Source organism: Aspergillus thermomutatus (assembly GCF_002237265.1).
Source record: "Aspergillus thermomutatus strain HMR AF 39 chromosome Unknown NODE_5, whole genome shotgun sequence".
Taxonomy (NCBI): domain Eukaryota; kingdom Fungi; phylum Ascomycota; class Eurotiomycetes; order Eurotiales; family Aspergillaceae; genus Aspergillus; species Aspergillus thermomutatus.
The window spans coordinates 109,519-133,322 of record NW_020798053.1 but is presented as its reverse complement, the minus strand read 5'-3'; the positions used below and the strand labels follow the sequence as shown (position 1 = coordinate 133,322).

General features: G+C 50.7%; 6 protein-coding genes across 6 annotated transcripts; 2 read left to right on the top strand and 4 right to left on the bottom strand.

Moving 5' to 3' along the window:
* Positions 1-358: 358 nt before the first annotated feature.
* CDV56_108894 (seipin) lies at positions 359-1,729 on the bottom strand (the record flags this gene model as incomplete). Its single annotated transcript, XM_026762513.1, has 4 exons — positions 359-815; positions 873-1,328; positions 1,418-1,602; positions 1,661-1,729. The coding sequence occupies 4 exons, from the start codon at positions 1,727-1,729 to the stop codon at positions 359-361; spliced, it is 1,167 nt and encodes a 388-aa protein (XP_026618683.1).
* A 715-nt stretch (positions 1,730-2,444) lies between these two features.
* On the bottom strand, positions 2,445-9,668 carry CDV56_108766 (CCR4-NOT core subunit CDC39; the record flags this gene model as incomplete). The annotated part of the gene is made up of 4 exons (XM_026762385.1): positions 2,445-2,510; positions 2,574-8,485; positions 8,550-8,874; positions 8,940-9,668. The coding sequence occupies 4 exons, from the start codon at positions 9,666-9,668 to the stop codon at positions 2,445-2,447; spliced, it is 7,032 nt and encodes a 2,343-aa protein (XP_026618682.1).
* Positions 9,669-11,200: 1,532 nt separating this feature from the next.
* CDV56_108660 (formin-binding protein HOF1) lies at positions 11,201-14,389 on the top strand (the record flags this gene model as incomplete). Its single annotated transcript, XM_026762279.1, has 7 exons — positions 11,201-11,243; positions 11,306-11,410; positions 11,475-11,761; positions 11,826-12,038; positions 12,092-12,190; positions 12,241-14,137; positions 14,220-14,389. 7 exons carry the CDS (start codon positions 11,201-11,203, stop codon positions 14,387-14,389), a joined length of 2,814 nt encoding a protein of 937 aa, XP_026618681.1.
* A 1,679-nt stretch (positions 14,390-16,068) lies between these two features.
* Positions 16,069-17,947, bottom strand: CDV56_108583 (uncharacterized protein; the record flags this gene model as incomplete). The annotated part of the gene is made up of 7 exons (XM_026762202.1): positions 16,069-16,139; positions 16,193-16,295; positions 16,346-16,388; positions 16,444-16,813; positions 17,084-17,234; positions 17,291-17,584; positions 17,648-17,947. 7 exons carry the CDS (start codon positions 17,945-17,947, stop codon positions 16,069-16,071), a joined length of 1,332 nt encoding a protein of 443 aa, XP_026618680.1.
* Positions 17,948-18,700: 753 nt separating this feature from the next.
* CDV56_108519 (uncharacterized protein) lies at positions 18,701-20,158 on the top strand (the record flags this gene model as incomplete). The annotated part of the gene is made up of 2 exons (XM_026762138.1): positions 18,701-19,500; positions 19,558-20,158. 2 exons carry the CDS (start codon positions 18,701-18,703, stop codon positions 20,156-20,158), a joined length of 1,401 nt encoding a protein of 466 aa, XP_026618679.1.
* Positions 20,159-20,965: 807 nt separating this feature from the next.
* CDV56_108442 (Mcm10/DnaG-type zinc finger protein) lies at positions 20,966-23,383 on the bottom strand (the record flags this gene model as incomplete). The annotated part of the gene is made up of 1 exon (XM_026762061.1): positions 20,966-23,383. One exon carries the CDS (start codon positions 23,381-23,383, stop codon positions 20,966-20,968), a length of 2,418 nt encoding a protein of 805 aa, XP_026618678.1.
* Between the last annotated feature and the right edge of the window lie 421 nt (positions 23,384-23,804).

The window sequence follows — 23,804 nt, the reverse complement described above, 5'->3', positions numbered from 1 at the left end:
AGAGTTGGATTGCACATGGAGGGGCAGTTTCTTGATGGCGAGTGGGCCATTTTACTCCGCATTTTCGGGCAGCCCATTCGTCTTCCCATCCGAGGCCTGTGTTAATGATGATGGATTCCTCTCCATCGATAGCATTGTATACTATGTAAATGCTCGAGGACCAAAGAACTTTGTGTCTATTACTGGCTTATACACCGTCCTCATGATAGGAAAAAGTATAGCAACGAAATGGTTCGACTTGAGACTCAGGACCCGCACCACCATGAGACATATATACATCGCTCGCAATTACTTGGGTATCAAGGACTTAAAGTCAGCATTAAGAGCTCTAGCACCAAAGGCAGATCGAACGTCCTGCCTATGAGTGGCCTTCGCTAAATAAACGGCTACGGCGTCGCTGGACGCCCCTCGCCTCTGCGCTCTCTAAACCAGTCCCTGCACCACTCTCAGAAGGCCAAGCGTCTCTTCCACCACCAGGATCATGACCTCCTTCGTCTGTGTCGCTGGTATAAGAGTGCTTCGTCTCCTCTTCGAAGTCTCCTTCCTTCTTGACCCTACTCGTCAGCCGGTGCTTCGGTGAGTGTGAGTCGGAAGGTGAGTCCAGAGCAGAAATCTCGGTTGCCTCGCCATCATATTCCTCCTTGATTGGAGTCTTCCCACGAGCCTCTTGCTTGATCTTTACCTGATTCACTGGCTTCGTGCTCCATAACGAAGCCAGGACAAGCCATGCAACGCCTGAAGAGATCATGGAGACGCTCCAGAAGCTGAAGCTGAAGACCAAGAACGATAGGATCCTCCAGTTGTACATGACCCATCTATTGCTCTATTAGTCCAAAAGATGCCCAGAATCCTTGCCGGTAAATGTGACGTACCTTAGCCCCGTAAACCTGGCTCGAAATTCCACATGAGCCGAGTAAACCTGCATCAGCTCCTTACTATGGATTTCAAGGCGTAAACTCGCTGGAAGGTTGCGCCAGCCACGAGCGAACTCAACCTTCTCAAGCATCGGCACCCGCAGAGTTTCCGCTTCACGCTGCCACCCCAGTACATACAGCGGCATGACAGAGATCTTGCTGGCGGTATCCACCATAGGCGACGTATACGTCAGTATAGCCGGGCGGCGCGAGTGAACGATCCGATTCGAGGATGTGTTTTGGCCAGTGGTGGCGGACGTCGAAGGGCGGGAAAAGAGAGATAGATCTAGCATAAAGTTTCCGGCAGCAAGATTGGAGGGTGTCCGCGGCAATTCGAGTTTCACGGCGACATCGTATGCTTGCTGAGAGACCAGCTCTGGCCCAAGGGAGGCGGTACCCCAAGGTTGGCCATCACTAGAGACCGAAATCTCGATAATCAGCCAAAGATCTTTTTCTATCACATGAGAGCAATCGAGGCTGCGGAATCTCCGTCGTTGACCTACCCAAACTGTAGATGCACTTGTCGCGCAAGCCCAATTTGCGGGATGAACCAATAGTAAAATATCCCATATGCAACCGACGAAACAAAGAACATGCATATAGTAGTGATCACGAATAACAGAGTTCCCAGATAGGCTTTCTGTGCTTGTTTCGAAACAAGGGCGCGAAAGGACGCTGCCAGCGCGTCCTGGAGGTTATCGGACCGTCAGCTGCTGGAATCAGTGAAATATGGAGCGATGGCTTACTGTAGGCCAAAAGGAAAAGGCATTGCCATCCTCCACATCCTCATCTGTCGCATAATCAAGCTCCGACATGTCGGCGACCAAGCTTGGTGCGGGGTTGAGGAGGAATGGGAACGGGTGATGAGAGTTGTGTTTTCAGAGAGCTCCAACAGCTCGCGTCGACGTCACCGAGGCTTGCTTCTCCACGGACAGCTTTCAAAGGCCTTTTCTATGTCCCCCAACCAGAAGCAAATGTGCAGCTATTACGAAGGATAAGGTACTCTAGTCAGTCAGTTGTTGCTTATCTTATGTCTATAACCCTTTTCTTTCACAAGTATTAGGACTGAACATGCCGTTTGTGTGTTTCAATGAGTTGTCCAGATATCAATTCATGGCAGCATTACCCATCCCTTTTTTTAAACATATCGTTACAAAGCACTGCATTTGCAGTGTAAATTAACAGAAACATCTAGCAGAATGAAAACAAAGCAATACAAAGCAAAGCATTTGGTTCCATGTGACTGTATGCTGCGCTGACATGTCGTAGAATGCATAGTTACCCCCAGAAACCCAACCGTAAGAATGATAATGGACACAAACAGTACAAGTTTGAGAATAAAAAAGAAAACAAAATTCCTTTTAAAAACATAAACCCCCGTGGAGCACCGAATTTCTAACGTCGTAAGCGGCATTTCAAGTACACCGTGAGAGAAAACGACATCTTCGCCGAATGCAGGACATCGAAGCATTATCAAATGCTTCATATTAATAGGAGATGGCGAGAGAAGCGATCTCCTTTTCAAGAAACCTAAGGCATTGCCCTAGGGCTTTGTTGCTGAATGTGTTGGAGAAGAGCATCGAAGAGACGACCAATCTGTAGATCAATGGTTCGTTAGCTTTATGCACAAGACACTAATCAAACCAAAAAGTGGCATACCTCAGGCGCAGCCTGGATGAAAGGAAGGTGGAAGAAAGTGTAGCTTCGGTTCTGGAGCAACTCCTGGAGGGTGATGATCAAACCCCACGGGTGGGGGCGATGGACAATCAGCCGCTCCAACAAGACTCGGATGATCTGCTGACGGATGTCGAATTCATCCTGCTCGGAGTTGTCCACGCCGAAGAGACGAAGAATGGCAAAGCTGAAGAAGTAAGTATGGCTGTTGGGGTAGCGTAATTGGTTCGCCATCGCACTGAGCAGGTAGTAGCGCGCTTCAGGTCGTAACACCTTGGCGAGGCTCTCCAGAAGCGCCGAATGAGGCGAGCTGTCAAACGCGGCGCGGGTGTTACCTTTGGACCCGCCGGCAGAAACAGCACCCTGACCAATGTATAGAACCAACGCGTTCACTAGGACGACATTGACATTGATGGGAGTGTAGAAGAGTCCAGTATCCTTGTTCACAGGGTTGTAGATGGCATCGCAAATCTTCTGGATGGACGCCTCTGATGGGTTATTGCTCTGCAGCGAGCTATCGACAACGCCTTTGATGTTGGCGCGCTGTAGAGGAGCAGCAATGTCGCCGGCAATCTTGGGAGCTTCACGCATCTCTTCCAGGCGCTCGACTTTCAGACCTTCCCTGAAAGGATCTGGAAGCTTGTGGAAAGACGACGGATATGCGCTCAGAACAAGATTGCGAAGTTGAGCGCAATGGGCAGGAATGACATTGCAGAACTGGAAATGATTTTCCGCCACAAACTCGGGGAAGTCATGGTGCAAGATCAGCAAGATACGAAGCACTCCCTTGTAGAGGTCCTTGGCAACATAAGAGATGTTTGCTGGCTTGAGCTGTTCTCCTATGTACGAGAGGAGAGCCTGCATTATCTCGCAGTAGGGTCCCCAACCAGCGCGCTCCGGCATGTTCAGCATTCCTGACATGAAGAATCTGTGGGACACCAGTGAGAGCCATGCGTATACAAAAGCGGGACAGTACTGGGGCTGGAGCGATAGAAACTTGTTGGCTAGAGCAAACATCATTTCCTGGTGCTGATCACTCTGCTGAAGTCCGTTCAAAGAATACTCGCACAGAATACTAGAGAAGAGCCTGAAAAATACGCGCTGGTTGAAAGCCTCTCCTCTGATAACGTGGTGATGATTCAACACCAGCACGAGCAACGACAAAACCGAGTTGAAGTAGACGGATTTGCTGGTCTTGGCCAAGCCGGCGCTCTCTCCTTGGAATTTGACTAGCAGAATGACCAATTTTGCAAGCGCATCGATATAGAGGAAAGCCTCGTCAAGGCTACCGTTTGGATTCTGCGATTCATGCTCGAACATCGCGACGGAGATATCAATGCTGAGACGGAAGAACAAAGCAGAGTCCTCCTGATTATCCATGACTTGCCTCTGGTGCAGGTCCTTCAGGAAGGAATGATAGGTACGGTCGGTGGCGCCGGGGGCCTTGTAAATACCAATCCACTCACTGAAGATGTACTCCATCTGATCGCGCTTTGATCGCGCTTTGTCGCTGAGAAGAGGATTGACGACTTCAGGGATACCAGACTCGTGTAGCTTGCGAATAATTTCATTTGCAGGAGGAAGATTTGCGTCTTCTGCAAGCCATTGGCTCATCGCTTCGAGACTACCTGAAAAATCAGAGCGCAATGCGGAGGGTTCTTCGTTAAAGAGCACTCGGTCCATCAGACTGGCCAGTATTTCGAGCGCGCCCGTGTTCTTCTGACAGATAAGCCTGGTGAGACTCATATCGACGCGGCGAATGTCCAGGAGTCCAGCATCTATGAGTGCCACTGTGACCGGGACATTGAATATATGCTCGTCATCTACCTCCGACAAGACAACCCAGGTATATCTTGCGACAAGTGAGGACATATCACACAATTTCGCAAGCAAATGCACGAGGACCTCGATCTCAAGGTTACTCGGTGTCTGAGAATACAAGGTTGTGCAGATCTTCAGCGATGTCAATCTTGCCAGCTCTTCGCCGCTTGGAGACGTAAGGATAGTACGTAAAGCCTGGTTGTACTCCTGCAACACAGTACTATCTCTACCAAGGTCCTTCACGCGCTCCTCAGGTGCATTGCGAGCCGCTTGCTGAAGATCAGAAACGATGCTATCGACTTTGTCACGAGGGGTTGGCGCCTCCAGAAAACCATTCAGTTGCGGTTGTGCGCCAACGAGCCCGGTTTGCTGCAGACGCGAGTCTTGCTGAGCCTGTGGAGTTCTATGAGGTACGGCCGGCTGTTCCGCAGGCGTAGAGAGGTTAGGAATCTGCGCATACGAATCCTGGAGAACATCTGCGAGTTGTCGACCGGAATCAGTCGATACGTTCTGAACATGAGTTGCTGCTGGACCACGCGATTGACGAGCAAACTCTTCATATATGGCCAGCTGCTCTTTGTTCAAACCACCTGGGGCTTGTCGGTAGGGTTCAGGAATGAACAAGCCCCAGCGATTCATCGACGGGTCGATGAAAGGTTCATTAGGTCGGGCAGCCCGATGACGCCGGCGTGCTTCCAACTGTGGTTCAATAACCTTTTCAATCTCAGGAAGAGACTTCTCCTCTGCCGCCTTCTCGACTATTCCGCAGGCGGCATCAAGGTTGTCATTGACACACATCAAAATCAAGCCTTCAGGCATGGGTTGCTCGGAGTACTCCTGCTGAATCATCCTGATATAGTTTGTCATGCTAACCTTCAAGGGCTCCTTGCAAGTCACCAGGGCCAGGCTGCCAGCAAGTTGTCGCACCATATTGCCGGCGGCATGTCGCACCTTCTCCTCGTCAGGCTCCATGGCAAAGTCCTTGGATACTAGCTGTACAGTGGAGATTGATGCAATCGTGACGGAGCGTTCTACAACTGGGGTGATTATCTCCGCGATGGCGCGTTCAACGGCTGTGTGGACAATTTGCCTGAGGACGTTAGGGTCAACCATGCTGCTTGCTGAAGATGGTAGAACAAGGATTTTGTCTAAGCTTGGAAGAGTGGACATGATAGCGGCGGGAGACAATCTCTCTGTCCGCATCCCTTGGTTGATGCTGGTGAGAGCCATGTCTTCGAAGGCTTCGAGGCCTTCAGGGATATTTGCTGTCGACAGTGCATCCTCGATGTGAGCCGAGCGATCCCGGATAACGACGGAGGGTTCAATTGTCTTATGATCCAGTTCAAGATCCTTGCACAGTACTTCAATCTCGAATTTGAGATTCAACTTTAGTTCAGCAAAGTGGTAGAGTTCCAGCAGAAGAGCGAGAATATCCATCAACCATGGGTTTGGCGGCTTGAAGACAGTGGATTTTGTCGCCTGGACCAGCACTTTGCAAGTGAATGGAATCACGATGGTCAGACGCTGACTGTCATAGCCTTCCAGGAGAAGACCCTTGAAGTACACATCCTTGTGCTTTATAGGCTTGTCTTTCGCTATCGTCAGTGAACCGAGCCATGAGCCGAGATTTTTGAGATGGCCGCGATCTGTGGACGAGTTAATCGTTCCCTCTGCATTCAACAACTTGCCCACGCTGGAGTAGGTTTCTCTCAGAACTTCAGCCCATAAAATTCTGTCGTTGATGCGGTCAAGAAGATCAAGATAGAGTTGCTGGAAATTTGGCTGCAATTTCGCCCGTTCTTCCACCAAGTACGATGCGAACCACTGATGATGCTGGTCTCGCAGTACGTCGGTGAGATCGTGCAGCTTCTCCTCAATATTTTGCTCCGAGACATTGTTTAGGACGAACAGTATCTTGTCCTGTACCTCCTCGTCTGGATCATGGTAAATCTCGGGTCGTAAAGGTGGGTCGACATGGATAGAGAGGAACTTGCGGGTGGGCCCGTCTGGTGCAGTCTCATCGAGGCTACCGTTGGTCATGGACGCACCAGTAACATTCTCTAGCCTGCCACTATCAGAATCTCTCACTTGACTTCCCTGCTCGCGTAGCACTTCTTCAGCCTTCTGGAAAATGGGCGTGCCCTGCAAGCTCGGAATTTGAAGCAACAGGTGACAAAAGCCAGCCCATTCGGGGAGACGACTGATCAGCTGCTCAATCGCCTCCACGCCGAACTTGTACATGGGATCGTGAATGTCATGTTCTCGCACTGCCTCTAGAATCATGCCCAGGCCAACTTTCAGTGTGATTCCGTCGACGAGCCGGAAGTTGATAATACCACCGAACATCACAGCTGTCTTTGTGAGAGCTTCCAAGGGATATTCATGGTAGCAATGGTACTCATCGATGAGTCCATGAACCATGCACGCGAAAAGATCTTGTTCAGCCGGGTCGCGAGATGTTTTGTACCGTCGCATCAACTCCAATATTTCCCGCAACGAAAGTTCTTCGTGATACATCTTGCCGAAAAGCTCCTGCATCTGTTTGTCAATGGCTTCGGGTAGCGCATTGCCGTTTTCGCCATTCGCGTCGATGATATCATCGAAACCTTCGCCGTAGTTGATAAGCCGGGGATAGGTCTGGATGCAGATTCGTTGCACCGGCGTGAGATTTTCACGATCGCCAACATATTCCTCCAAAACTGATAGCAATGTATAGACAGTCTTCACAGAAAGACTGACCATTTGAGGGGCGGGTTGTTCCTTCCTCTGGACATGCAGTTCATCTTCTGCCTTAATCCTGAGGTATTTAGACAACAAGTTACCCATGTCCATTGGTCCTTTTTGAGCCGCGTTGCGGACCCATTGCTCGAGGTCAAAGGGTCCCTTGCGATGAGCATAGCAAGCCAGATCCATAGCAAGACCGTTTGTGTAGCCAAGCAAGTAGTCCAGCCAATTGAATTCGACAGCATGCTCGTAGATTGCGGCTGTTGAGGTTGGGTCTTGAGTGAACGTAGTGAATAGCTGCTCAGCTACCCACTGGCGGTCCTGGCGCCAAGCCCCATGAAGCGCAAGCTGATATCCCTCTTCTTGTTTTAAGATAAAGACAACGAGCGTCCGAAGAACGAAGCTTTGCTGAACGCTGGTCCAGGGCTGAGGAAGAGCCAAAGCTGAGCACAGAAAGACAGGAAGATCATACTGGACGACAGCCTTGATGAGTAGTTGGCTTTCCGCAGCTGCCCATGCAGCCTGAGAGAACAAAGCAATGTCAAAGATGGCTTTCATTGCGTCCAGAGAACGAAGCGGAGACTTCGCTGCCCGCTCCCCTTGCAATCGAACGAGCTCGGGACCGTCAACGAAGAAGTCCGCCGGGAAGGTAGCTCGAAGATTGGGAATCTGAGAGACATCGGTTCGGGAAACAATGAAAGCCGTCAAGAAAGACATTTGTGTGTCCCGATGTTCCCAATCTCCACCCCAAAGCTTCTGGATGTCCAAGGTGGAATCATCCGCAGCCGCCGACAGCAGGACGGAATAAAGTTTGGCGAATTGCTTCGAGTCAAGTCGCAGGCCTTCTCGATCAAAGTTTCGGAAAATGAGAGACCAATTAATCTGCCTGTCACCGTAATGTGACTTGACTGCTCGGAGGAAAGTCTCCAACGAGAAATCCTGCCAATACTGAGAAAGAACCAAGAAAAGGAGGGCGCTGGCGATATGCTCTTCGTTCCAGGCATCAGGCCCAGCTGAATTGACTGCTTCATTCACAGCGTCGACGTTCGATGTGGCTCGGGGTCCCTTCGAGTGGAGCTGGCGGACCAATGTGTACCTTGGATTCAGGAAATTGAACATTTGTAGAGCAGAGGCGACCTCGAACGGCATCTCCACACCCAACTTCTGGTAGCGTAGATTCGCTGCGTACACCAATTTGGCTTTCACATCGTCGGTGAAGTTGCGAGGGGGGTAGAGGATAAAACGCTCAATCGTCATTCCAATGAAGGAGTTTTTGAAATCCTTAGTTGCCTCAGACGGCGCCGCCAAACTTTGAAGGAAAGGCGTGATGGAGTTCGAAAGAATTGCATCGGCTAAAGTGGTAGCACACATTAGATGGTGAATGCTGGTCAAAGAAGTTTCGGAGAGGGCACAAACCTTTCGCACGCAAGTCCGACTTATTAGCGGTTTTGAAGGCCAGCGCAAGGGCTACCTTAGCGACAGGGTCCAGCTTAAAATGATCGAGGAACGTAGAAAGATCGAAATCCCGGAATATGTCGCCTTCAGATGCATCAACCGTTTCCGCGATTTTCTGGGCCTGTTCTATGTCCTGAGTGACTTTCTGCATCTCTTGAACCAACAAAGGATAATTGCCAGCATTTTCCACAGACTTGTTGACCCCAGGAAAGATCTGAGGGGCGTTGCCCGTCAGAAGACGCCGGAAATACTTAGAAAAGACCTCCATCCCGTTCGATTCGACAAGCTACACAACGTTACTCCATGTCAAATTTGCACGAAACCAAGGTAAAGGATGATGGGTTGTCCTACCTTGTGTATCTGAGCGGCTTTTGTTTCCCACTTCTCCCGACCTTCTTTCTCCGTGATAGAGTCAAGAAGAAGAAAGACTTGAGCAATGGATATTTTAGTCAACGAGGACTGGCTTGCGTGAGCTGCAGCGCCCGAAGCTGCTGAGCCCGGTTTGTCAGAGGGAAACCCCGTGGGTGAATTCACGGTGTTGCCGGACAACAACGGAGAGAAGGTGGCGCCTCTGGAAGGTCCCGTCCCACCACCGCCTCCCCCGGAGCCTCCACCACCCGCGATAGAGCCTGCTGCGGAAGCCAGATGTGACGACGGGGTATGAGCCCTAAATTTAGGAGATGAGAGTGACTGCCCGGGTTGCTGATGCTGTTGCGAGCCAGATTGGAAGGCGGCAAAAGGTGACGGTGTTGAGGCAGGTGAGGGTACGCTCCGTCCACCAGGAAGACCCCTTACGGAGTTCAGAACGGAGGAGAAGGAAGAGGTCAAAGGGGAAGAGGTTGAGCCACCTGGAGCGGGACTAGCCGACTGAACTGGTCCTCGAGAGTTGGCAGACGGAATCGACGATGACGACGAAAGGTTGTTGGTCGCAAGCGGAGTCAACCCACGGCGAATGCTGGACTGGGACACGGAGAGACCCCAAGCAGATTGCTGTGTCCTTACCGGCCTGTTCGAAGACAATTTATCGGTGCCAGAAGCAATCGACGATTGGGAGGAAGGGGGAGGGGGAGGGAAGGTCATCTAGGAGACGCGATCATTTGATCTGTAAGGCGAGTAACAGAATTTTTTTTTATTCGTGACGACGACCAGGATTTATAAAACCGAGTATATTGATATCAAAGGCGGATTTCGTTAAGGACAAATACCTTGCGCTGGCAGAGGAGGCAAGATAGATGTGAATGGAAAGGTGTCGCTTCGTGGCACAGGTTGGAAGTTCCAATAGAGAGTTAGCGACGGGCAGAGAAAGCGAGGTTTAGTGGACGGTTAGGTGGAGATGCCTGAGGTACACTAGCTTGGCCACAGGGAGGCTGAAGCTCTTTTACTATCTAGGGCTCAAGGCAAATTGGGCAACATGTACGAGAAAAACACCCTAGGAAACTACCAATGCTACTACTGGCAGTCTGGTGAGCAGATGAGGACAAGTCTCTCACATCAAACAGATCATGATCACTCAAACAATTCGTCCCTCTGCAACACCCCACAGTGAATGTGTTTCCGAGAGAGCACGTGACAGATGTGGCTACTTCTTGATAATTGCTGATGTAATGTCTGAGTCACCCTCAACCCAACCTGGCTTAGTGTTTCCTTTATCCAGCCAGAATAGAGGTGGTATGGAGTATCATCGGGTAACTTCATAGTAGCATGATATTGCTTCACATCTGGCGGAGTAATGTGCAGGTGAATTGGGAACTCCCATAGCCCAGTTGAGCCACTGTTCTACGAGCAAATAAGAGAGGCGGTGCGGCTAGAGTCAAGGAGTTTGGGAACTTCCCTCTCTCTCTGGGAATGTCTTTTCAGATACACCGTGGTTATGTGGCCCGTGGATCACACGTGACATCAAGCTGATCTCGTTATGAGCCCGTGAGTCTCATGGAAGTAATCATCAAACCAATCTCATCTATGGTAAATAAGAAGGACGGGCAGCCCTTTTGTCGGCTTTTCGTGGGTCAGTCTGATCCACAGAAGGGTGAGAGAGACACGAATGCAGGGATAAGGTAGAAGAGACCCTATTGTGCGGATAGTTTGCCAGGGAGGTTCCATTAATATTATGCAGGCTTTCACAAATTCATAGATACTAATAGTAAAGCAGGGTAGAAAAAGACACCAATCATGCTCTTTGGGGCGGCTAATAATCGCCCCCTTGTTACGCATATGAGAGACACCCGACTGAAGCCATCATGGTTGGGCTGCATGAGCTGCCGGTTGCCCCGAGAGACGTGGAGTAGTAAACATAGCAACCTTCCAGCACTTGTCATTCTGGATGCAACGAATACGATCAACTCGTCCGGATCAGCTCAACTGTGCTGTTCTGCTGAAGTCTTCAGAAGGTCTTCTTTCTCTTATTCTTTCTTATCATTATTAGTGTTTGGTTTTTGTCTTTTGGCATCGGTTTCTATTGCGGTGGTGTTTTATCTCCTCGTGGTGTCTGATATCTTATCTCGTGCATTGTGATATCCGTCTTCACGACTTTATTTTCCGGTCCCATTCCTTCTTAACAGATTGCTTGAATGAAAGAAACTTAGAAGTGATTTGACGGACTGCTGTCTGCAAAAATGCCAGGAACAGTTGCAGAGACTCCATCGGTGTCCCTATCCTGTATGATCCGCGTCGCAGTCTCATCATTGGCGCCATCGGAGGCTAACTACTTTGTTACCTAGTTGCCAACAATTTTTGGGGCAAAGAGGATGCTGGTGTTGGGCCTATGCTAGATCGCATGCATGGCGCGAAAGTGACTTGTGATGAGCTCAAGACATTCTATAACAGTGCGTTAGAGATGTCTAGCAGGTGTTACCTTGTCGATCAACTTCTAACTAACGCACCGTGTAGTCCGCGCCGCGATCGAAGATGAATATTCTCGGAAGCTTATGGCACTTTGCCGGAAGCCGCTAGGAACACACGAAACGGGCTCTCTTCGGTCGTCGTTCGATGTTGTCCGTGGCGAGACGGAATCGATAGCCAAGTCTCACGCTGCAATTGCATCACAGATGAAGAGAGAACTTGAGGAGCCATTGATTGCTTTCGCAGGCGGATCGAAGGAGAGAAGGAAGATCATTCAGACAGGAATTGAGCGCCTTCTCAAGACCAAGATACAGCAGACCCAAACGGTGAACAAGGTACGACGATGCTCTTTTCATAATAGATGCCAATGTAAACGAACATTGATTGACGAGGCCCCAGACACGAGACCGATACGAGCAGGATTGTTTGAGGATTAAGGGTTACCTTGCGCAAGGACATATGGTCATGGGGCAGGAGGAGCGTAAAAATAAGGCCAAGCTTGAAAAGACACAAATCCAGCTTGCAACCAGCAGCAGCGAATACGAGGCCGCTGTCAAAATTCTTGAAGAGACTACCGGTCGTTGGAATAAGGAGTGGAAGGCAGCCTGCGATGTACGTCCGGCTCTGAAAACGTTTACTGGGAAATGATGCTAATCGACCATCAGAAATTTCAAGATCTCGAAGAGGAACGAATCGATTTCACCAAGAGCAGCCTCTGGACGTACGCAAATATTGCATCGACTGTGTGCGTTAGCGACGACGCTGTATGTTGGGACCTCCTCATTAACATGATCGGAGCTGACACTGTCATCAGTCTTGTGAGAAGATTCGTCTCGCGTTGGAAAATTGCGAAGTTGAGAAAGACATTGTCTCTTTCATCAAGGAAAGAGGGACTGGACAAGACATTCCGGATCCGCCCAAGTTCATCAATTTCGCCCGGGGCGATGTAAACGACACGAGCTCGGAGTTGTCTGAAGAAGATGGATTTTCTGTTGCTCAATTTCAGCGTACCATCAATCCAGCATTCCGCAGTTCCTCTCCGCAACCGTCAACTTACGAATCTCATCATGAGCTGCGGTCTGACCTGGCAGCAAAGCTGGATCACGATAGCCCTACAACGCCTGCCAGCAGGGAAGCTACGGTCACTCCGCAAAAACCAACGCAACCGCCCGCCCCTCTGGATCTTCGTCGGGGAGGCCATCTTCCACCCAACTATGACCCTAACCAACACGGAGAGATTGGGACGGTGCCGCACAATGCATATCCGACGGACGGAATGACCATGTTTTGCCGCACTGGACCCCCTTCAGAACGTAGCTCGGGAAGCAACAGTGCTTATCGGCCTTCGAGCCGTGATTCACAAAGTGAGATCTCAAATCCAACCTCAGTGTCCAGCCAGGAGGCTCCCAGCGCCAAGCAATCTCCAACAAAGCCTACCAACGGGGTTGCGCTCCCAGGTCTCGGTGGAGACAAGCAGATCCAGAAGAGAAGAAGTGCTTTCTTTAGCAACAGCCCCTTCCGCCGCAAGAGCCGCCATGATAAGGACCGTAATTCTGGCCCCTCACACCCCCCTACTCGCAGCACATGGGAGTCTCCCACCAAGCAGGTCACTCCAGTCAAGGTACCTCAGCCTCAGCCACCGCCAGCGCCCGTCCTTGACAATGATCGGCCAATTGAGAGTCCTGAGCTAGTAGACCCCAGGGCGAATTTCCAACTTAATGTTGGGAACAACGTTTTTGATGTCGCTTCCCCAGACAAGGACACATCCAGGAAGGCTGCTTTAAAGGCCAAGGCTGGAGAGGAGGAGCTTGACCCTATCGCCCGTGCTCTTGCAGATTTGAAAGGCGCTGGAAAGCAGTCCATGACCAGAGTGTCTGCAGACAGGTATCATGGCATTGCCACACCCGTGCCGTCAGCTCCTTCTTCCAACTACAGCGATGCACCTGTAGCGACTCCCCCTCCTGCATATAATGATACGTCGATCAAGAGACTTGATGCACCACAACCCGCCTTTACTTCTGCGCAGATGCAGAAAACAACTCAGAAATACACTGGTCAGACCCAAAGTATGCTCAGGGGAAGTGGTAATACCCCAGCTTTGGCAAGCCGAAACAGCGCCCCGGCGCAGGAAGTTCCTCGAGCGAAACAGGAAGTTCCTCGGGCGAAGTCACCTGTTCCGAGACGCAGTGCCAGCCCACAAGTTGCAAGTCCCCAAGTAATCAGTCCACAGCCAGTCAGCCCTCAGGTTGCGCCTGCTCGTGTGGAGACAAGGATGAGCCACTACAGTCGGGGCGCGAGTCCAAGCCCGAGTACGTACCAGACAAACAGTGTCAGAAGCCGCTATAGCCAATCACCTTCGGTTTCTACCCCTCCTCAGCGTCCTGTTGATGCAGCGCCATCCCCGCGTGAATTCCCTAGGCGAAGCTCTCCAAACCCGGCGGCGGCACGTGCCGTGTCTCCTCAACCGCAATTCAGACAGCGGACCAGGCCTTCCAGCGCCGGTGGTATGGAGTTGCAACTGTTGGGCGGTAGTGGGGATATGTATGGCACCAGTTATGACAGCTATGGCTCTCGGGGCAGGGACTCTGGTCGACCTATGTCATATTACGGCGACGGTGGTAGCCAGGGAGGCAGATCCAGGAGCAGGACTGTGGCTGTTGCTGACCCTAGCAGGCAGTTTAGCCGGGACGGACGTCCAATTCTACATTTTGGTAAGTAGTGAAGTGCCTACAGCAACCAGACCTGTCTCTAGTCGACAACAGAGTCCTGAGCTAACTTTCATTCTTTTCGTAGCACGCGCTTTGTACAGCTATACCGCCGCCATACCCGAAGAGCTCGGATTCACCAAAGGAGACGTCTTGTCCGTTATTCGGCTTCAGGACGATGGCTGGTGGGAGGCCGAGATTACCACCACTCGGGGCCGCACAGGTTTGGTGCCGAGTAACTACCTTCAAATCATCTGAATAATCATCTCACGAGCAGCCACGATTTTTGACCCTTTATGCTTGGTTATGTTTTTGTTAATGATGAAGATACCAATCTTTTGTGCCTCGATGATTCTTGTCTCCTGCGTTTCCCAGCTCGTTCTCTTTACGAACAAACTTTCGATTCTATCCCTTGACTCGCAAATGTGACATTTATGATGGTTTCTTCTTGGGCCCAATCTTCTGTCGGTCTTCCTTTTTCACCATGTTATTTCTCATAATCCAGCCATTACTTTCCCTTCCCGCTTTACTATGTCTGTCTTCTGTACGAGATTGTCCTTCCAGAGGTTGTGTCTATGCCCGGGCAAGTATATGCTTGACCATGCTACAAGTTCAATAATATCAAACTTTCTGCGTTGCACTATGCCGAGGTCAAGCAGCAATGGATTGTTTTCATTCATTCTGCTAGTAAAGCCGGTAACGCCGCCTATGTCCATAAACCATAAGGCCAGCATCGTTTCCACAAGTTGCGCGATGAAGTGAGTCGACTGTGCAGAAACTCTGTGCAAACCCCCAATCTGTGAGACAGATAGTATTCCTCCAACTCCTTGTCCTTGATCCCACCCGGAAAACGCCCGTTGGCAGTGCCAGAAAAGAGAAGAGAAAGAACCATCCAGTCAACCCGTGCAGCTAGACACAATCCCAGCCAAACCCCCAACGCTCACACCTAATCCACCCTCCCACACCCGGGAACCATACACACAAAGCCCTCGGCCGATCTCAACTCCCGCACTATAGCCCTCCTACAATACAGCTCAGTGCAAGCATGGAAACCACCGTGCATGGTGATCGATCCTGCGTTCACCGCGTCCAGAAGGCGTCTGCTGATAGGCATGGCGAGGAGGCTGCGTCTGTGGCTGTAGCTGGGAGAATCCGGTGAGGATTCCAGGATGGATTTCGCCGTATGGCAGGAGATGAGGACATGGTCGTTTCGGTGGCCGCAGGTGTTTGTTACGCGGTGGACTTGGCACATGCTGGAGTCACTAGGGCTGGTAGGATGGGTTCTTTGGGTTAGGGGTTAGGGGTCTCAGTGTGGATGGGATGGGGATAGAGGGTTTTAGACTGACTGATTTCAGGGAAAGATTGGATGAATCTCTTATGGAGAAGTGAGTTCTTCTCGGCTTGGGCATCCGCGTGAAGGGTAATGACGCCTGGATGCAGAGAATCTGTGATGGACATTGAGCAATGCGAAGTAAGCAGTGCAGACACAGGTTGAAGGAAGGATGAGATGGTAAGGAGAAGGTTGATTGAGGCACGTTGTGGCCTGAATCTGCGCCGAGATGCTCTCATGTCAGCGCATGTTAGACTGTTAGTCTGGAAGTATGCTCTTATAAATAGGATAAAGATTCCGTGAATGACTTTCAGATGCCTGTTAATATCAAGAAATGTCCTTCATTAGTGTTACAGACTGAACAATGCAATGTACACCAATAATAACAGGAGGAACATGTCAAACGAACGCTGGAAATGGTGACCAAAGCAGAACAGAAGTATCGCAACATTGAGGGAGGACAGGCGACAAACCAACAGGAAACAAAACAAGGGCTGTACATAGATCCTCACTTTCTGCCAGGCAACTCAGATTCCGCGGCATCGAGAGAGAGAGAACGCAAAAGGGTATTACAACACGATATGCAAGACCGCTAAAGCAAGACATTCTACTCATCATCCACAAAGGAGTTTGCAAGACGCCCAAATATGGGAACCTCGAAGTAGTCAAGCGTGTCGACTGAGCTTCTGTCAGTACATTATCGATGGCCATGATTCGCAGTGAGGACTCACCATCCCGATAGGCGTGCATGCTCAGAAATCCGATCAAGCCGAGGTCGCAAATAAACAGGAGCCAGGAAAGAAAGCTCGACCATGAGAAGATAAGATGGATAATCTGCTCCGGGATGAGTGCTATGATCGTACCAGGAGTATGTGGGTACTTACAAAGATGACTGTGAAGAGCATACTCGATTGCCAAGCATGAAAACTGCCATATGTCAGCTGTATGCACAGATCTGATGGACTCCTGACCGCGTCTATACCGAACATAGTCGCTCTTGTGCTCCAACAGCAACAGGAATACCCCACCCGCTGGAGGGAGAAGCAGATATGCCAGCATAGCTTCAACGTCCATACGGATCGGGAGGCTTGTTTCAAAGGCTCCTAGATTCCATCTTCCACCCTCAACATCTCGTCCATACCCAGGGTTTCCCTGTCCGCCGTGGATCTGATTTCCGCCTGCGAAATGACTCGGGGATGGAAGGCCGCCTGATTGCACACCGGGGATCGGGGGAGACCCGCGTGGGGACTGAAGAATAGGCGATTTGATGCGATTTGCGTCGCCTAGTGATGGTGAAAGAGCTCGTTCGACCTCAGGCGACTCATCCTGATAGGGTGCGAAGTTCATTATGTCTGCAGACGGAGTGCAGCCAGGTTAGGAAGCACAATCAAAGAACTTCTTATCGGACTGCTGGATGCACCTGTTTATCCGTACTTATCGGAAGCTCGTATTGGTGTCTTGGCGCCTCAGGCAGAGAATGTCTTTTATTTACATGGCTCTTCCCCTCACACGATCTCTGTCGCAACAGACTGCAATTGATAAATAGGCACATATATCTGTCCATTGAGCTAGGGTATCATATTCTGTCATTGCGTTTTTACTCGTTTCAAAAAGTATAGTACATGAAGCAATAGGATCATCAGACATCTGCTCTATGCTCTCCCGCGTCCACGCGTGACCCCAGTTCCTCTTGCGATACCACTGACTGGCCTGCGCGTAGATGTCGTCGTAGAAGTTCCCCCTCGGGTTGCTGTAGTTCTTGTTGTACTTGAGCTGGTTCCGGAGTAGGACACGCTCGGAGTTCTTCCCAGGCCAGTGTTTCGGACAACTCTACCTCTAGAAGCTGTCCCACGTGTCCCTCTAGCGCTGGCTGCCAGAGCTCTCTTCTTCTCTTCCTCCTCTGCCTTTCGTGCTGCTGCCTCTCTCTGCTGTTGTAGCTCTCGTTCGCGTCTTTCTGCGGCCTGTTGGCGCAGAAGCTCCTCATTTTCCATATCCGCAACATCCTGGATGGCGCCTTGCCAGTTGGGATTGAGTATCAGTCGTTGGTTATGCTCGGTTTGAGAGAGAATACGGGTCCATGTGTTCAGTAGAGTTGAAGCAGAGTCAACGGTGCGCGCAACAGTCTGTGCGGGCCTATATTAGCAAGAATTTCCCATTCACCGACAGGAAGAAGTGCGTTGACATACATCCATATTCCCTTTTGCACGATCCAAACTCCCCAGTAGTCCTTCGATCACTTGATTGATATTTCGGACCGTCTGTAATTCGTGTCGCAACGCGGCTTCGCGCGCTTCCTGGCGATCGAAAAGTGTCTCCCCATCGTGGGAGGGCCTGGTCTCGGGTGTAGTGCTGCGCTCCTCTGGGACTTTGTGATGATGAGTTGGCTTGTTGCTTCGCCTTTTTGAGGGAGAGTTCCAGAGGTCATCGGAATCGTCATCCGATAGCTGCAGCCTGTCCATCTCCTCCGCTGTGCTGCGTACTGCCATGGCCTGTAGAAAGTCCGGTGTTATGTGGAACTCGCGTCGAAAGTGGGATTGAACGTGTCGGGGAGACAATTGTTGATGTTTGTGGTGAAGTGATTTGGCAGTAGATCGCAAGTTGATGGTTGCATAAACACAACGATAATCTCTCGGGCGATAATGTTTATTGTGTTAGGCTCTCGAATCAATGTCTCTCTAGGTACTCCGTACATCGATTGTTTTAGTGGTGGTGGGGCATTCAATTGGTTCAGCCTCTTTTTCTTCCCTTGTGATGCTAATAATTAGCGGTGGCTGGTCGACGTCAACCAACCGACCGGGCATTCTTGGGCGGCCTTCCCCCTTCACCATCTATCCACCCTTGGGTTGCAATCAATCCTCACTTCTACCTCTCTATCGTATATTTTCTCATTATCTCATCTTTGATAATCAACATCCATTGATCGATTGATCAACTTAAAGGCTTCCTCCGCTCCTTATTGCGCGTTATCAGTCAGAAAGCCTCGTTGATTAGACGCTCCTTCGGTTGGGTTGTGTTGTGCGTGTTGCAAGTCGCGCGTTTTTCCTCCCTTTGTCTCCTTCGATCCAGCCATCGAGCCATTATTCGATCATACCACCAACGGTTCTCCGTTTTAGCGACACAGATAGTCATTGATCCAGATTTATTGTCATAGAGATCTTGTTGGAACGTTTGGTGTATCTCTACATCTTTACTGCAGGAACCAAGTTCCCCGTCATTTGACGTGTCTCACACAACACACAATGGCGACGACACCACCCCCGCCCTCTACTTTGCGAATTCCTCCTACTCCTCGACATGGAGCAGGCTATGATCAATATGAACCGTATTCTACTAGATATTCGACGAGATTAGCGGGTCAGCGAGCCTCAAGAGAATCCCGTGCTACTCCTCCGCCCAGTTTCCCGACCGCTCACACCAAGTCAGGCCTCAGAAGCGCGAAGAAGCAGAGCAACGATGAGTTTGAGGCCTTGTCGCCCCCAGGATCGGTTTTCGGCTCTCCCCGGAAGAAGCACTCGAGCCTGACCAGAACGTCTGCTGCAACACATTCACTGGAAGACCCCTCTGTGTCAGACAGCTCAGACCCCTTCATCACCGCAGAACTCTCACATACTCAACAACGTCCTCTCCACAAATACCGACCCACCATGACTGACGGCATGCTACCCACGCCTGCCAAAACGCCACGAAAGAAGGTAGTTGGTGCCATCGGAGACACTGCTCGCACCCTGTTTCCACCAGCTCAGAGCTCGGCGTCTTCGCGAAGCAAGAAAACCAAGAAGGACACTGCCTACTCTTTGGACAGTTTCATCGACAATGCCACACGGGGAGCTTCGCAGATTGAGATCTACACCGACTCCCGTGATCGAATCCCAGAGATCGACGAAAGTGAGGGAAACCCTTTCTACAAGAATCACAACCGTCAGGAATCTACTAGCCATATGACTGCACGTGCTTCGAGAAGGAGCAGAAGGGAGGAGATGAAGCGTGATCAGGAAGTTGATGAGGCGATCAAACGGGAGGATGGAATGGTCTACGTATTGTGAGTATTACCCTGTTTCCGCTTTACTCGTTGGGCTTATTCTAATTTTCTTAAAAGTCGAGGCAAGAAGATGTTCCGCAGGTTCACGGAAGACGTCGAAAGTGACGGAGAAGACGAGAACGATTTGGGCCTGTTCGCAGCGCGTCCGGACTTAATGGACTCGTCCATCAACACCACCGTTCGCCCCTTGACCCGCTCATCCATCAAGCCGCGTGTACTTTTCCCAGGCGCCAATGACCGTGGTCATTCAGAGCACCACATGAGTGACGCTGACGAAGAAGCGGCCACCGACATTGACGAGCACGTGCTTCACAAAGACCTTGAGGATGACGCCGATCAGGCCACTGATGTCGAAATGCCACAGCGACCGGTGACTCCCCCACCGAAGTCAATGGTTGCGACACCTCCGTCTCCAGGTGCTACTGTACGTTCCCTGCGACCTCGAGGCAAGCGAGAGGGCGCAGAACACACCGAAACACCAAATGCGTCCGAAACAAATACAAAGCGCGTCAGTCCATTTGCTGGTTGGCTGCGCAAGAAGCAGACTCCAGCGAATGCGGGATCCAAGGCGAAGAAGAGAGACGCGGACGCAGCTGCTAGTCCTGGTGGCCCGGCAATGAAGAAGACGAGAGGGAACAGAGTTACCCCTGCGTTGTGAGCTCATTCGCATTGCCTGAATCATGAATCATTATCTCTTCTCTACGCGCTTGGTTTTCATGGTCTCCGCTTGATGTTCGTCTCTTCGAAAGATCGGTCTTTCTTTGCCTGCTGAACTTCTGGAGCAGGAATGGGAGCATGGGTACGTTATTTGGCTGGAATCTCGCTTGAGGATTGGCGGGATGGAGTTATTCTGCTTTTTTCACCTTTTCGGGCGCGTCGATTCCACTTTGCGTTGATTGAACTAGTCGGAATTAGATATCCCAATGAACATGAACTCAGATTGTCACTTATCCTTGAAAAGTAAACTTGCCTTACAGCTCAAAAGTCAGGCATTAGGCATCTCTGCTGATCTACGTAAACATTCAATACTGTGCCGTAGATCCGATGACAGATAACTACGGAGTACAGAGGTACACTTTGAATTTCAGGGCTCTTTAAGCCCAAGATCAATCATTGCTGGGAAGTCATAAAACATCGAATAGTACTCCGTAGTCCTGCTACAAGTACCACCGAATCATCAATCTGCATGACAAGGAGAAGCGAAAAATTACAAAGAAGGAATGACTGACACGACCAACGACAAAAAGTGCAGATAGTGGCTTACAAGACAAACTCTCCATGAGCGTTCCTAGGTATGAATTGAAGCGATGTACCCTGGACAGTGCGCTATTACAAGAAAGGCAGTGTGACTTTTGTTTGTCCAGACAAGTGAAATGATGCAGGGAGTAATGAGAGTGTGGATAGGGTATCTAGTTCGTATCTGTGTGGGAGAAGAATGAGGTGCACAGTATGCTATGTGGTTCATTTATCGGATGATGTCTAGTTCATCGTCATCGTCATCATCATCATTAGGTTTTGTCATGGCATCAGAGTTGCCGCCCAGGCTGTCCCGTCCGGCTTCCTTGATACCCTTTGACGTTATGAATCGAGTCTTCTTGACGCTGCCATTGTGCTGTCTGTCGCCGTCGTAGGCGCGCTTCAGTGGACTGAGCTTTACAGCGTTTGCTCTCCTGAAGCCCGTTAGGCCGAGGCTGGTCGCAGAAACAGGGGTGGAGGCCTCGAAGCTTGATTTCTCTTGTGAAGATGAGGCGGCGCTTTCGGGACGAGAGGATGTTACCGGCTTGTTTGCTCTTGCGCGAAGGTACTCGGCGCCCACGTTGCCAGCTCGAGAGGTGATTAGCTTCTGAGTAATGTCTCGTTCGCGCTGCTGCTCCACAAGACGTCTCCGGAAGCGTTCTTCCTTGCTTTCCGCCCCACGGCCCATCATGCCTGCTGCGATGAACGGATCTTCGTCGTCGGCGTCGATGAGACTGGCGGCAGATTGGCCGGGTGCTCTGTGGTGGAAAGATTGCCCGCCGCCGCCATGAGACTTGGGAGCGGGTGCAATGTAGTACAAGGACTGAGACCCAAGATCATATTGAGGACCATTTGACTTCAGACCGTTTCTGTTTCCTGGTATCTTCCCACCACCGAAAGCCCCAGTCCGTGGGCCTGAACGGCCACCAGGACCAAACATGCCTGTTCCACTGTTGACTCCCATCCGCTGTGACTGTGCGCGACGGACCTGGAGATCGAGGTGAAAATCGCAGAACTCGGTCTTTCGACCATCCACCCATGATTGGCAGGTCTTGCCGTCCTTCCTGACAGCCTTACAAAAGCCTATGTCTTGGGCATATCCAACCTCAAGAATCTTGTCATCAGACGAGGAGATAGACAGGCTGAACCTGTTGGTGTCTGTCTTATTTTTGGGAGGCGGCATGATGGTAGGATTCAGGATGGCAATAAGGATGCCTTCCGATAACCTGTAATATCGAGGAAAGGCAGTGTCGAATAGGAACAAGTCAATTGTCCACTTAAGATCAGTGAGCGTGATAGCCATATACCTGTTGCTGTTGTTCAGCCCATCATCGAAAGGATCAACTTCTTTTGCCGATACATTTTTGGTATCCTTGATTTGCTTTGGCTCAGACTTTGAGGCAACTATGCCGAAGACAACGTAGTCTCCGTCAATCTCCTCGGGAAGCTCAAAGTCTGGCGCTTTCACTGTCCTCAGAAGGTCTGGAATTCGAAGTATCTTCTTGTCGGAGAGGGTTCTAGTCAAAAAGGAGTGTGGCAGTATTCGATTCGATAAGTGAAGCGACGAGTACGGCTCAAACTTGGATGAATCTGGTGTTTTCGTTGTTACCTCGTCTCGAGTTCCGTTGTCAAGGTCGGAGAAAGAATCTCCGCGAGACTGAGAGGATGCCGGTCCAGTGTCGGATTGATTGGGTCGCCTATGGGAGAATGGTCGGGATCCCTCAGAGCCTGCGTCTTTACGCACACTGGGCGCAGTCTGGCTTCGTTTGAGGGAAGGCTTGAGATTGTGAAACGATCGCATGACATCATCTCTGCTGAAGGGTTCGACTTGACGGCTTCTCGTCGGTGACCTGGGGAGGGGGTTTGTTCTCGCCTCAGCCGCTGCTGTCTTAAAGGCCTCCATCTCCGTCTTGTCGAACTGGAACGAGGAGGTTCGATTGACTTGAAGTCTCAGTTCTCGTTCCCTGCGAGACTTTTCAGCTGTTCGGCTTTCAGCAATCCGTTCACTAAACGTCTTGCCCCGTTTCCCACCCTCTTCTGCAGCCAGCATCTGTGCGTGGGATGCGAAGATATCGCCGGAGTGAGACGTGGCAGCTTCACGAGTCCCATGCTTGCTTGTTGGCCGGGTCCCCAACCGGGAGCTTGGCGGACGTTTTAGACAAACATCGCTGCCTTTGAGACCCTTGTCGATGCCGAGAAGGTATCTCCGTGGGGATGCAGGTTCAATTGGAGGAGCGGCTCGTCTGACAGGCGACAAAGGGACTTGGACATCATCCGGCTCGTGTCTGCGAGTCGTTTGAATGGGGCTCCTAAGTCTCGATACCTGCTCTTGGGGCCGCGACGAGAAGCTAACTGCCGATGCTGGTCTGGACTGTGTATCGTTCGATTCCAACGTGTTTGAGCGTGCGCGACTTTTCTGAAGCTGCTTCAACTTCAGTCGTGCTTCAATGGCGGCAAGCTTGAGTTGTAGCGTCTCTTCGTCCTCGTCTTCGTCATCCAGGTCATCAACACCGTCGTTCAGTAGTTGGTTTGCTCGTAGATTCGGAGTAGTCCTCGAGTATTTCAAGGGCGATCCCATATTCTCCTGGCGACGTTGCATATCTTGATATTTCCTCCGACCATCGGGAGAGCTTAAAAGTGCCTCCATAGGAGATTTCGGCGGCCATGAGGTCTCAACCACTGAACAATTGCGGTGATTTTGGGTTAGTTTATCGTCGCAAGTATGGAAGAAGCTGGTAACAAACAGGATCTGCACTCACTGCTGGTCATGGCAACATCTACTTGCTGACTTTCTCCCAGTCAAGTGGTATCGATAAAGGCAGAGTGACTGTGTCACCGTCTGTTTCTTACGCTCCTTGGCTGACCGTGGCCATGGTATGTTGGTATCTCGACAGCTCAAGTAGGGATGCGGGGATGGAATCAAAGCGCCAAGTCGAATCTGGAATTGAGAGCCCGGTCGTGAGGACACCAAGAAACTGAAGAATCCAGTGAGCCAACAATAACAATAATACTCCGTGTTCCAAAATCAAAAACAAAAAGTTTCTTTGTTATGATGATCCCCTGTCATC